Raw genomic sequence first — 12,997 nt, forward strand, 5'->3', positions numbered from 1 at the left:
AATACGCTTCCTTTTGGGGGAAAGTGGGGCTGCCTGCAGGATCAGAATGAAGTAAGGAAACGTGGTTAGGTTTATCCTTCCCATTCACAGAGGGGAAAAGAAATAGTACCCAATCTACAGGGTCAGCCAGTGATTGGAAGTGGGAAAGGACCCCCTTGGCATGATACTGTTGCCTGCACTGTAACTTTGAGATTCCCCAGGAAACTGTATCAATTTTTTTTTTCTGTTTTGTATTATAGGGTTGTTCTCATTTTCTGTTGGAATTCTCAAGAGATTTTCATTCAGGTCAAACCCTTTGAACTGAAGGATGCGGGCCCTCACCATTGGTGTGTTTGTATCAAGCAATAGTGGCTGTACAAAAGGGTAAAAGCAAACAGCCCACAAAGCCCGTACCAACAGAACTGCCTACCCTACTCACTCCCAGAAAGAATTATTTTCTTTCCTTTTCTTTTCACTTCCCAAGCTGGAATTTAGGTTAATCTTGCCCTCCACATCTGTTCAGCAAATCTCTCAGTAATAGTTTCTGCCTGAGAAATTAATTTCTGGTGTCCATGCCCCAATTGTCTGCTGCCTGCTAACACTTTTAGTTTAAGCTGTGTTTTTGGCTGTGACACCACTTCAGACATGACAGTGCCACAGGGCACCTTTTCTGACAGCAGTGTCTTGCCTAGGCTTGCTGTCTGAAGTGATGTTTGGTGCCACTGCAGAAGAGGCACCCTGGAAAGGTACATTTGAGGTGACTTTGTCTCCATCTGTCCTACAAAGCCATGATGGCTGCTTTTCAGCTGATGGATTGGCATAGGATCAGGAGAGGAAAGAAGCCAGAGGAAGCTCAGGAAAGTAGAGCTCAAATCCCTCAAATCTGGAAAGCGAAAGAATGCTGTGGTTTGCCCAAGTGTGGGGAAAAATATCTTTTGTAAAGATGTGGGGTGGAGTGAGTATGTAAAGGAGACCTGTCTGTAGGAAAGATCTTTTGTCAAGATACAAAGCAGGATGGGCTCAAGGTTCTTGCTGTACACGATGTTGTCAAAGGTGAGATTCCTGAAGGTGTTGCTTTAGGGGAGCTGCAGTCCCTGATCCTGCTATCAGTGTCCCAGCTGCTCAGAGAGATCTTCTTACTGTCTGCATATGGAGCAGGGCTGGAGGTGTGACCACAAAGGTGCTTGCATTGTCTGTGTTATGGACTCACCCAAAGGTGTGGTAGCTGGCAACTTGGTATGGTCCTTGGCATCCTCAAGGGTGGGCAGCCACAGTCTCTGACACTGCACAGGGATCTTTTCTCTCTGTCCTTTGCTGAGGGCAGAAATGGAGTTGCAGATGACTTCCATGCTCTCTGTTTCCTCTCAGGCTGGGAAGGAACAGTCCCTGGCATTTCACATTCCCAGCTGCACAGGAAGCTTTTCCTCCTGTCCAGAAGGCAGAGTTGCCCTTACTTCCTAGCGAAGCAAACCGCAAAGTGAAAGTAGAGCACCTGAAATGCAAAGAGAAGTAGAGAGTTGGGACTGTTCAGCCTTGAGTAGAGAGGGTTCAGGGGGTCTTACAAATGTGTATAAATAACTGACAGGTGTGAAGAAGATGGAGCCAGGCTCTTCTCAGTGCTGTTCAGTGGCAGGACAAGACACAATGGACACAAAATCAAAGACAAGGAATTTTAGTTAAGCACTAAACCCCATCTTTTTTCCTGTGAGGATGGCTAAACGCTGAAATAGGTTTTATAGAGAGGTGGATTCTTTGTCCTTGGAGATACTCGTAACCAGACTGAACTTGGTCCTGAGCAGCCTGCTGTAGCTGACCCTGCTTTGAGGGCAGGGGCTGAACTGGGCCATCTCCAAAGGGCCCTTTCCACCTCAGCTGTTTGTGATATAAGTACATTTTGCTAACCTTCATAATCCTATTCTTCAGTTAATAGAAAATGTACAAATAAGAGTATTTTGCTGTGTCTTCATGTGCCACACATGGTAGCCAGAATTGGAAAAATGCTTTTCCCTAATTATTAGATCAGAAATAAGTCTTGAGAATATTAAGGAAAACCTGCTGGTCCATTGAGGGTAATGTGTTGTTGAAAGGCAAGATTAGCCCAGTGCTGAGTTATTTGTGCCACACTTGCCATGTCCTTTACTGCAGTTCTGATTTACTAACAAGGTGAGGCAGTGTTGCTTGATGCCTGAAGCAGAGACATGTAGGGTGTTTTATTACAGTTGCGGAGATAAAAAGGCATGAGCTACTGGTGTACTGAGCAGATTTAGTAAGAAGCAATGATTCTGTTATATTTGTGTATGGCAGAAAGACAATAATGCCACACACACTTTCTGACATTGGCTTTTCAAGGTTTATGACTGTGTTTAGACCTGTCACCCTGATTTTTTTAATATTTTGAGAACTGGTAGCCTTAGTTGTGTTCCAGGTTACCTCATGACTGTAGCTTACACTGTTCTGCATCTGAAACTTGGAAAATGATTAGCATTTCTTACAAAGCCTGTTTGGAAGAAAAACAGTCCTTGTTTGATAGGTATTCTGTACGTGAATAAAATCTCCTAGTAACATAAATCACTGGGGTCATCCTATGTGCTATTAAAAAACAGCACACCTCTAAATCTAGAAATGTGAAAAATGTCTCACAACAACTTTTTCCTATAATTCCTTTTTTCAGGCTGCTACACCTTCCTCTTCTTCAGATAAATTGGATTTCTCCCCAGGCATGCCAGAGAAAACCCAGATTCCCACAGTGGCCCCAGAGAATGCCACTGAAGGTGGGATCATGCTACTTCCCACTAATACTGCACCATCTGAGCCCATGCAGCAGTTCACACCACCTGCTACGGCTGCTAAACCAGGTAATGTTTCCACATAGCTGGAGATCGGAGGGGTACCTGCAGGTTGGACAGAGGGTGGGGATGGCTTTCTTACTGTCAGGTTTCCAACCTGCTATTAGAAAGAGCTCATTCTTTATCCAAATGTTACATAATCCCACTTTAAACCTGTAGACCGACAGTAACACTGCAAACTCCTGACCCTTTAGCCAGTTCCTTCTGAGGCAAAACTCTGACCAAGTCCACCAGTAATGGGAAATGACAACTAAAGCATATACGGCAAAGTAAAAAGCAGAGTTCAAGAGCCTGTTTTAAATTATTTAGGTTGGTTTTTTTTTTAAACTTGGTGAGCAATACCTGAGGTTTTCTGGGGTTTCAGAATAGTCTCTTCTAGCCATATTGTTATTTTTGGTGTGACTCCTCAGAACATTGTTCCCTCTCAGAAACTCTGCAGTAGAAGCCTATCCATAGTTGCCAGATACCATGCAGCAACATAAGTGGGACCTGAGGAAGCTCAGCCCTTAACAGGGGAGAACACAGCCTCCAAATCCTGGGAAAACAAAAGTTTTGCTCTAATTTCTAAACTGTGGGGAAGCTTATCACACTTACAGCTGCAGAACAAAAGGTTTTATTTTGAAAAGGACTTTTAACCATCATGCCCTCTATAGTTGGGTTAAATTCTGTATGTATGTTCATGTATCGTCTTTCTCCTGCTGAGTTTCCTACCTCCCTGTGCACACTGACAAAGGGTTAGAAGGGCCATGAGAAGCAGAGAAGTACAGATGTGTGTTTTTCTGCACTCCTGATGTGCTGAGGGATATGGAGAGCTAAGCCCTTTGCTTCCTGGTAGAGAAAGTCTGGTTTGAGACATTCTTGACACCCTCTACCAAAATGCAACCTGCCAGCCAGGATAGCAATAGAAGGTAACAGGGAGAGATGAGCTACAAGAGATTCCTCTCCAAGGCAATGGATCATCATTACCACTGACTGTTGACTAGGCAGCTCTTCCTCCTCCTCCTTCACAGGAGGAGGTTGAAGAGAGCTCAAAAAGGAGTTTGGAATAAGAAGCTGAAGGGAAAGTTGAGATGAATCTCACTTTAAGTACTGCTTTATACAAGGGTTGCCTAAAGTTTGTGTGTTCTCAACCACACTGTCTAGAAAGTCTCAGTGACAGTCCCTCCTTCTCTCCTTTGGCCATCACCCTCTTCTAGCTATTTTATTATCATCTCATGTGAAGGTCCAAGTGCAAACGTTTGCTCCACAGGTGTCTAGGGCAACTCCCATGATCAATTGTGAAGCCTTGGGTGAATTTAGGTAGCAGTGACAGAAAGTGTGCTGTCAATGTCTTCGCTTCATACATTTTTAGACCCATCAGCTGCCGCTGCTGAGTAGCTTCTTTGGCATCTCTTCTGAGTTGGACATTTAGATACTAGTGAATGTTGCCTTTGGAGAACTTTTGTTCTGTGGTTTCCCAATATTGAAAGAAAGACATTTAAAACATTTGAAATACAGGACTAAGCGAACTTTCCCTAAGCTGTGCTTTGGTGTGTTTCTGCTGGTGGCTGTATTTGTGTATTTTAGCATTTTTTGAAAGAGAAAACAGTTTTCACAGATGAGAACTGGATAGCAAGTGGATTGAGTGTGCATTTCAGGTGAGAGATAACCATTTGTCCTGCCATGCAAGTGAATTTTTTACAAGGAGCACAAGATGGACAGTGGAACTTGCCTTACAAGTGCCACACAAACATAGAAGTAGTACTTCTTGGTGAAAGTGTGATATGAAAGTTCTAGTATGCTTTTTTGTCTTCTGTAACTGTATTTTTTTAATTCCTGCACTTCAGTTACTGAGAAAAATACATAATTCTTTATGCAGAGCATTGTTACCTCTGATATAAAGGAATAATGAGAATGCTTTTCCCTAAAACACAAGTAGGGAAAATGACACTTCATAGCTGGGGAAGAAAAAAAAAAACTTTGGTTTGGTAAAAGGTGAGGGAATCACAGCCAGGATTAAATACATAATTATTTTATAATGCATTAAGGATTTTTTTAATTAATTTTCATTGCCTGTTCTCTTGTAGAGTACTTGTCAAATTTTACTTAATCCATTGCAAATCATATTTGAAGATACTAAATTTTTATCAGTTCCATCTGTTATAACATAGTGTACTCATCCTGTCTTATATGCAGTTAAAGAACTTACCGTGTCTGCTGGGGATAACATACAAGTGATGCTACCCAAAAACGAGGTTGAACTGAATGCCTTTGCTGTCCCACCACCATCTACAAGTGAGTTGAATGCCTTGGTACACAAGGAGATGCACATACTACCAACTTGTAAATGCAGACAAGTTCTGAGTTATGTGAACATACACCACTTAGGATAAAACGATTTTTCTCATTTCTGATACTGCCTCTTTTGGGGCTGTAACTACAGAGAGAATTTCCTCTGTTGTATTTTAAAGATGATTTTTTTTTTAAGTGGCTTTTACTTTCAGAACCTGAACTTACTAGCCAAATGGTTTAATAGAAAGCCTGTAATTTCTACCAAAAGATGACGTGGCCTAGTTTATAGCATTTTGCTGTAAAGCTCAGGGGAAGTAGGGGAAGTAGGTTTTGAATGCAACATTTGCCTTAAAACTACCAGCTTCTGAATTGCAGGAGCAGATAAAAAAATGTTTTGTAAGTAGCTACATAAAACACATCAGCTTCACATGAAGCTGGTTTTTGTAAAGAAGTCAATTATTTGTGAAGTCCATTACATCCTTGCTGTTTTACCAAGTTGCAGCACACTGGGAGTTTAAATGTGGTCATACTGCTTAATTTTACAGGCTTAAGCAGTAGCAGTCATGATTTCATACTGTAGCATTTTATCTGATGAGTGGTGAACTTGGTTTCTTTGTTTTCTGGGCTTATCTTGAATGCAAAACTGATTGTTTTTACACTGTGTTATTGCTCTTAGAAACAGCCTACACCTATGAGTGGAGCTTAATCAGTCACCCTGCTGACTATAGTGGGGAAATGGAGCACAGACACAGCCAGACTTTGAAGCTCTCTCATGTAAGTGAGCTGTAAGCTCAGGCTCATTATGTTTGTGTGGTCCTTTCATAGAATTGTAACCTGTGGGGAAGGGAACCTTGGTTCAAGGAGTTCAAATGGCTTCAAGCCATCCTGAGTCTCTTCACTTGTTTGTGTCATCAAATTTATGCCAGTGTCTTAAAGTGCTCTGATAATTTTCTAAGATAGAGTAAAAATCCTTGGTGTTTGCTTCATATTCCGCACTTCCAGGCAGTGACTAGTGGCCTTTTATGTATGTGTTTATAAAAGTAGCTTGAGGATTCAGACATCCAGATTTATTCTGTTATTGTCAGATTTAAGCATACTTCTTTTGTATAATTCAACATGTAACCCTATTTGTTTTGTGTTTATCCAGTTGTCAGTGGGACTTTATGCCTTCAAAGTGACAGTTTCTGGTGAAAATGCCTTTGGTGAAGGTTTTGTAAATGTCACAGTCAAACCAGGTAAATCAGTTGGCTGATATAATTAATTTCTTCAGCACAAGTACAGAATTCTTATCAAACAGTCTCTCAGTTACTGTTTGTCAAGGACATCTGGCAGTCCAGTCATACCGACATGTTTCATATCTTGGCGTCTATCAGGGGTTTTAAGGAAGTAGAGCTAAGGGTCCTGCTCACTGTGTTTAAGTGCTCTCTAGTCTTCTCCCTCCTCAGGCAAAGCCTGATAGCGTCATGCCCCCTTTCCTGGTCCTGTTCTCCACCTAGGGACAGCAATCGTGCTGATCCCGCTCTGTCTGCAGGCTACAGTGCACGGCTCTGATCTGAATAACACCATGTAGGAGCATTGCAGTGGAACACTGCTGTGTCAGCACAGTGCTCATCAGTAACCTGTTCTTTGCCTTGTCCAAAAAGGACAGCAGATGCTGCAAAGCTGCATGTCCTAGATTTAATCTAGGGAACTATTGATCTGTAGACTTAACATTAGTTTTGCCTGGGCTTTCACTAATATTTTTTTCTTCTCCTTTTTTTCTTCTCCTCCTATCTTTCTCACAGGAGTCAGAATTAACCAGCCACCTGTTGCTGTTGCTTCACCCAAAGTGCAAGAAGTTTCCTTGCCTACAACTTCTACCTTCATCGATGGCAGTCGTATGTACTGGACCATCCTGTGCTTATATACTATATTTTTAATACACAGTTACAACATTATTGTTTGTCAATTACAAGTGAAATTTCTTCTTCTCACTCTTCTCAGAAGTTCCCTGAATAATGATTTATTTTGGGGATATGTGTCCAGTTATAAATTACTTTACTGAATTAAAAAATTATAAAATGCAACCTTGCACTTGGAGATTGAGATGCAGTGTGTCAGAGACTGCTGCACCCAGACAGCAGCTACTCTTGCAGCTTCCTCCTGTCATGCCCAGAGAGCCTCTGTGCCTGTACAGCTGGGGCCATAGTAGAGAGCTGTCAGATAGGGTGTGATGAGGTGTAATTACATCCATAATTACTAAGTGCAGACAAGTTGGAATGTGCAGAGTCTGAGACTGACTTTTTTTTTTAAATTCATGTGTGTGAAGAATTGTTTAGATAAATCATACCAAAGGTAACTTGGAATCTGTGGTTCATGAAGCTCATTTAACTATATTTGAAGAGACAATTGTAGAAAACCAGTTAGGAATGAGTGTATGAATGACTCAAGTATTCATTCCAGCAATTGCTACAAGAAAGTGATATGTTTTTCTTTAATGAATGTAGAAAGCATGGATGATGTGAAGATAGTGAGTTACCACTGGGAGGAAATTAAAGGTCCCTTGCGAGAGCAGAAGGCATCTGCTGACACACCTGTCTTGCACTTGTCTAACCTTGTTCCTGGAAACTACACCTTCAGGTACCTGCATGATGATTTTCTTGGGGGCTTATCTGTAATATCAGCTAAATGTTTTTTTCTTTCAGTGCTCACATGTATCTCCTCAAACAAAAAACTTAATTTTTCATCTGCATACTGTTACTCTTCATTTTGCACAGTGCAGAGACATATGGAGCAGTTTTATTAAAAAGTGCTTGCAGTGATCCTTTACAACACAAAATTACAGAAAAGAAGGTATTGTAAATTAAATATGTCCCCACTTCCAGCAATAACTGTGACAGACTATTTTTTTTTCTCAGCTTAGCAGTTGGCTTGTGCCCTGAATGAAACTATGCAGTCAGGCTGTGAAAGTCGTCCTCTTAAGGGTGGTGGCAGACAGAATAATATTGGCAGACTGATCCTCACAAGGCATTGTTTTATGCTGATTTTACTAAGAGTCATTCTGTTCTTTATAAAAGAGTTTGCCTTGCTACTGGTTTCCTCCATTTATGTATTGCTGAATCTGGGGTTTACCTCGACAATGGAAGCAATGTTTGTGGTTCTGGGTGCTCTAGTAAAAATCAGTCCTTTTTTTCTGAACTTACTAAAGCCCAGTCTGCATAGAGGCAGACTTCCCACTGACCCAGCTTGGGTTCTTTGGCTGCCAGTGGGTTGCCTACCAGCCAATATATTATGTATCAGTGTAGCATCCGCAGAATGTTGAAGTCAGCATACATAGCCATTAACTGCGGTGCTTTGCATAAGCTTCACCAGAAGTCCTACAGCTTCCACTTTCATTCTGTGTTCTTTATCTGGAGTTGTTCCATTTCATACAGTAGCAGAAATGAGTGTTAATTTTTTTCCATATTAAAAGGGGCAGATTTTGCTTACAAGCAATGCTTCTAAGTGTGTTCCAAACCCTAGGGAATTAGGAAGTCAGTTGTTATATCTCTTCACCTTTGGGGGAGGCTGATTTACCTGAACAGTAGAGCAGTGTATTGAAGATTACAAGAAATTAGCTGGTCAAAAAAATCCAGTGCCCGTGATACGCATGGATGTGCACCCATGGCAAAATATATGTGTTCCCTAATGTCTGAGGTAATGAACACTAGTTTTGTTCCTGCTCAGGTTCTCTTCCATGTGGTCAGCTGCATGCAGTTTTCACAGCAGAGGTGGATTAGAGATTAGTTGGTTACAACACTGCAGAGGGCAGCTGTCATTCCTTTGAAGTGCCTGCAGCAGTCTCTTTTTAAGATGGTTTTGTATTTCTGAGAGGCAGTAATGTCTGGTTTTTTAAAAACACTGTACATTTTTAGTTCTGTGACTTGACATTGCTTTTAAGCACCATTAAAATTAGTAATAGTGTGCCATGATCTGTTGCTATTCTATAAGCAGAGGTGCTGAATATCCAGTGTAGTTTTAGATGCAGATGTTGACAGGGACTGTTTCACTATAGGGGAAGAATAAAATCCCTTTTTTTTACCAAGTACATTTCTAAAAGAGTTTGCAGTGAATGGAGCTGTTGCTATTGACAGCAGGTAAAGGGTTTAATCTGGGATCCAGAATAACTAGGCTTTTTTTTGTTTTTCTTAAAGGTTGAAAGTTGTGTTTGTAAACAGTTTTCTGAATTTCTTTCCTACCTTAGTTGAGGGATATGTGTGTCTGAAGCAGAAGTTCATATCATATAATCAGTGCCTCTTGTTTAGGTGGTGTTTGAAAAAGAGCCAGAAAAAGATTAATATTTCAATTTAGAAGTTGGCAGAAGTCCATCTTAACAGATACTGTTTTTCATGTTGTAGACTCACAGTGATTGATTCAGATGGAGCAGCCAACTCCACCATTGCATCTCTGACTGTCAACAAGCCAGTGGATTACCCACCTATTGCTAATGCAGGACCTAATCAGGCAGTCACTTTGCCCCAGAACTTCATTACACTGAATGGAAATCAGAGCAGCGATGACCATGAAATTGTCAGCTATGAGTGGTCGCTCAGTCCCAAAAGCAAAGGCAAGGTTGTAGCAATGCAGGTATGTGTATTTCTCCTTGCATAGGATTGAAAAGATCTTTTATCTTTGCCTCTAACATGAGCAAACACATACCTAAGTAACTGCTCAGAAGCACTGAAATACCGAGAGTGATGTTATTCTGTTTTTGTTTTTCTCTCACATGTATTCAGCTCTTATTTTAGATACTACTTTTAATTCCTTTTCATAATTTTTTTCATTCTTCGGGGCTAAACAAACTTGCTTGTTCCCTGGTGGTTTGGAAAGACTTCAAGTTCACATTTTCTGTCCTTGAACCTTAGAGGCTGTTTCACAGGCTCCCATCTTCTGAGGCTCTGGGCAGAGTGAAAACTGGTTATAGGAGAATGTGGGGATAGTCAGAGTTTTCTTGAAACACTTTCTCCTGGAGAGAGTAGAACTCAAATAGAAACTTAATTTTCTGAGTGAAAGATGACAAGACCTTTTGGCACTGTTTATGCAGCCATGCTCTGTGGTGGGTTTTTATGCTCACTAAAACTGGGTTTCCAGTGAAGCCTTACAGAATTTATTCTCTTATTTTTATGACTGTTTTTGGTTTTGTTGTTGTTTTGTTTTTTTTTTTTAATCTGAGAAGTTAATAAATATTTTCATTGGACTAGCATCTGGTAAGTTGAAGATTCTTATAGCTCTGTAAGCTGTTGAGATAATTAATGTAATGAAGCCAGCTGGAACTCAGAAGCCATTTTTTATAAGAGACGATTTCTGCCAGGTTGGCAAATGCATTAGACCTTCAGAACTGGAAAGAGATTGCTCTGTAGATCTGTTTAGGAAAGGAATAATATTATTAATGCAAGCCTACACTGTAGAGGAAATTTAAGAATTATAGAAGGACTTACAGCATAACGACTTATTTCTGATCATTCACCAAGTCAAAAACTTTCCAAAAGCACCTAAACAAACTGAACTTGTAGTTTTTGAGAGCCATTCAATCTTAAAACAACCTTTCTGAAGGAAAGGAATGACAGCTTAACATATCCAATGGATTCATTGGGTATTCAATGTGGAAGTGCAAGTGCATGTTACAGTTTCTTTTCAACAGACTAGTGGGGGGGGGGATCCCAGGTGCAGGGGAACCAGCCGGAGTCATGACACGAACACCGATACAATTTGAGCATCGTGCTCCAGTTTTATTGTTTACTTTCACCAAGTTATACTTTGCAAAGTTCACACCCCTTTCCCAGGAGAAAGCCTCTAAGCAGCAGGGGAGCTGACCAGTGTATACCTTTTCCCAAGGCTGTTCAAGGCTGCCGGCTAGCAGGTGCCTTGCAAGCCTATCTTCAGCCTGAGGCCCCGTCAGGGGTACTTCTGGGGTGCCCAAGCTCTCCTGGGGTATCGTATGCCCCCACTCCACAAGGAATCCCTCTACAAGTAATCTTCTTCATGTGCTTGAAGCTGAGGATCACAGAATCGTAGAATGGTTTGAGTTGGAAGGGACACTGAAGATCATCTTGTTCCAACACCCTGCCACGGGCAGGGATGTCACTCACTAGACCAGGTTATTCAGGGCCCCATCCAATCTGGCCTTGACACTTCCAGGGATGGGGCATCCACAGCTTCTCTGGGCAACCTGTGCCAGTGCTTCACCACTTCTGAGTAAATAATTTCTTCTAATATCTAATATAACCCTGCTCTCTTTCAGTTTGAAGCTATTCCCTCTTGTCTTCTCACCATCTGCCCATATACAAAGTCCCTCTCTCTCCTTTTATAAGCCCCCTTTAGGTATACTGGAAGACTTCAATGAGGTCTGCCCAGAGCCTTCTCTTCTTCAGGCTGAACAACCCCAACTTTCTCAGCCTTTTTTTGGAGAGGTGCTCCAGCCATCTGATCCATCTTGTGTGCCTTCTCTGGACCACTCCGGAGGATACTGGTCTGTGGTGTGTTACATGATATCCGCTGTTAGAGTGCAATGTAACAAGTACCTCTTCTGGTTAGGTAATTGTTTATCAAGTCCCTTTGTTCTTATTATCATCTTTATCCCAAAAAAAAAGCCAAACCTAATTGCATTATGATTTGGTATTCTTCATATGAGAGATGCCACAAATGTTCATTTTATTAGCAAAAGGATCTATAGCTGGGCCCAGTCATTTAATGAACTTCTATAGGTATCAGCAAATACTGCTGAAAGAGTAAACTCAGGACAGATCTGTCTTGTTTAATATGGGGGTTTTTTCCCATAACCCTGTCTATCTGTCTTCAAGTCAAGCTTGGTTTTGCATTTAACAGTTTTTATAAGTACTAAAGGATGTCATGATGTTTGTTTTTAAAATATCCCTAAGGAAATGGAATAAGCTGTAGGAATTATCATCAGTGTTTAATTTCCTGATTGAGAATAGTAAGGTTCCATGTATTTCACAATTATGTTGTGGAAAAATAATGCAGTGGTTATACGAACAGAAGAGATTACGATTTATTGCTTATAGATATATTGCTCTGGGTTGGTAGGAACAGTGAATATTCGCAATAGTGAACACATTACCTCTGTCTGTGCACCAGATTTTAAGCCTCCTCTTTATCTGCAAAGTGCATAAACTCCTTGCTCAAACATTGTATTCATGAATTTAAACATTTCTTATCTCTTACATTTGCTCTGTAAGACCTTTCATTACCCACAACCATTTCTGTTTTCTCTCGTGCTCTGTCCTTACCGATGCTGCGAAGGGGGTGCGGACGCCGTACCTGCAGCTCTCTGCAATGCAGGAAGGAGATTACACGTTCCAGCTGACTGTGACAGACTCTGCACGGCAGCGCTCCACAGCCGAGGTCACACTGATCGTGCAGCCTGGTAAGTCGGTGCAGGCGTGTCTGGGTCCCTCAGGGCTGGCCCAGCCTGGTGCCTTGGTGCTGTTCTCCAACACCTCCTGTCCCCACATTGCACCACTGACGTGGCAGCTTGAAAGCCTGGTACCCCTGGATCAAGGACTTGTCTACCTCCATTTGCTTTCAAAGCAGGCAGTCAAGTGTAGAATCATACACAATCCAGGTGGTGATCCTGAGGGTTCACACCAGCCTGGTTATGTAAGGCAACAGAGATCTGTTTGAGTGTGCTTGTAAAAGCGAAATTGTAGCTCTTGAGTTTAATGTCCTACAAAGTCTGTTTTGAAAGCTGCTCAGAGTATCAATCAGTGCTTTGCTCAGTTTTCTTATTGTTTTGCAATTCTCCTGCAAGAGTCCTTGTGTGATTTGAATTCACTCAAATGAATTGCATTGTGTTTCCTAGGGAAAAGTGTCAGCCAAGGACTTTTCAAAAGCTGCATCTTTCACATGTTTATTTAGGTTTGGGA

At 41.4% G+C, this 12,997-nt stretch overlaps 1 protein-coding gene across 3 annotated transcripts in view; it reads left to right on the forward strand.

Moving 5' to 3' along the window:
• The window catches only part of KIAA0319 (KIAA0319 ortholog), a 58,969-nt gene that overhangs the window by 27,639 nt on the left and 18,333 nt on the right, over positions 1-12,997 (forward strand). For all 3 annotated transcript variants that reach the window (XM_039548272.1, XM_039548274.1, XM_039548273.1), the window contains exons 4-11: positions 2,651-2,834; positions 5,001-5,099; positions 5,773-5,870; positions 6,244-6,331; positions 6,881-6,973; positions 7,583-7,715; positions 9,473-9,701; positions 12,375-12,498. In XM_039548272.1, the coding sequence (XP_039404206.1) occupies positions 2,651-2,834; positions 5,001-5,099; positions 5,773-5,870; positions 6,244-6,331; positions 6,881-6,973; positions 7,583-7,715; positions 9,473-9,701; positions 12,375-12,498 (1,048 nt within the window). The remainder of the gene's footprint in view (positions 1-2,650; positions 2,835-5,000; positions 5,100-5,772; positions 5,871-6,243; positions 6,332-6,880; positions 6,974-7,582; positions 7,716-9,472; positions 9,702-12,374; positions 12,499-12,997) is intronic.

This window comes from Corvus cornix, chromosome 2 (genome assembly GCF_000738735.6).
Source record: "Corvus cornix cornix isolate S_Up_H32 chromosome 2, ASM73873v5, whole genome shotgun sequence".
Taxonomy (NCBI): domain Eukaryota; kingdom Metazoa; phylum Chordata; class Aves; order Passeriformes; family Corvidae; genus Corvus; species Corvus cornix.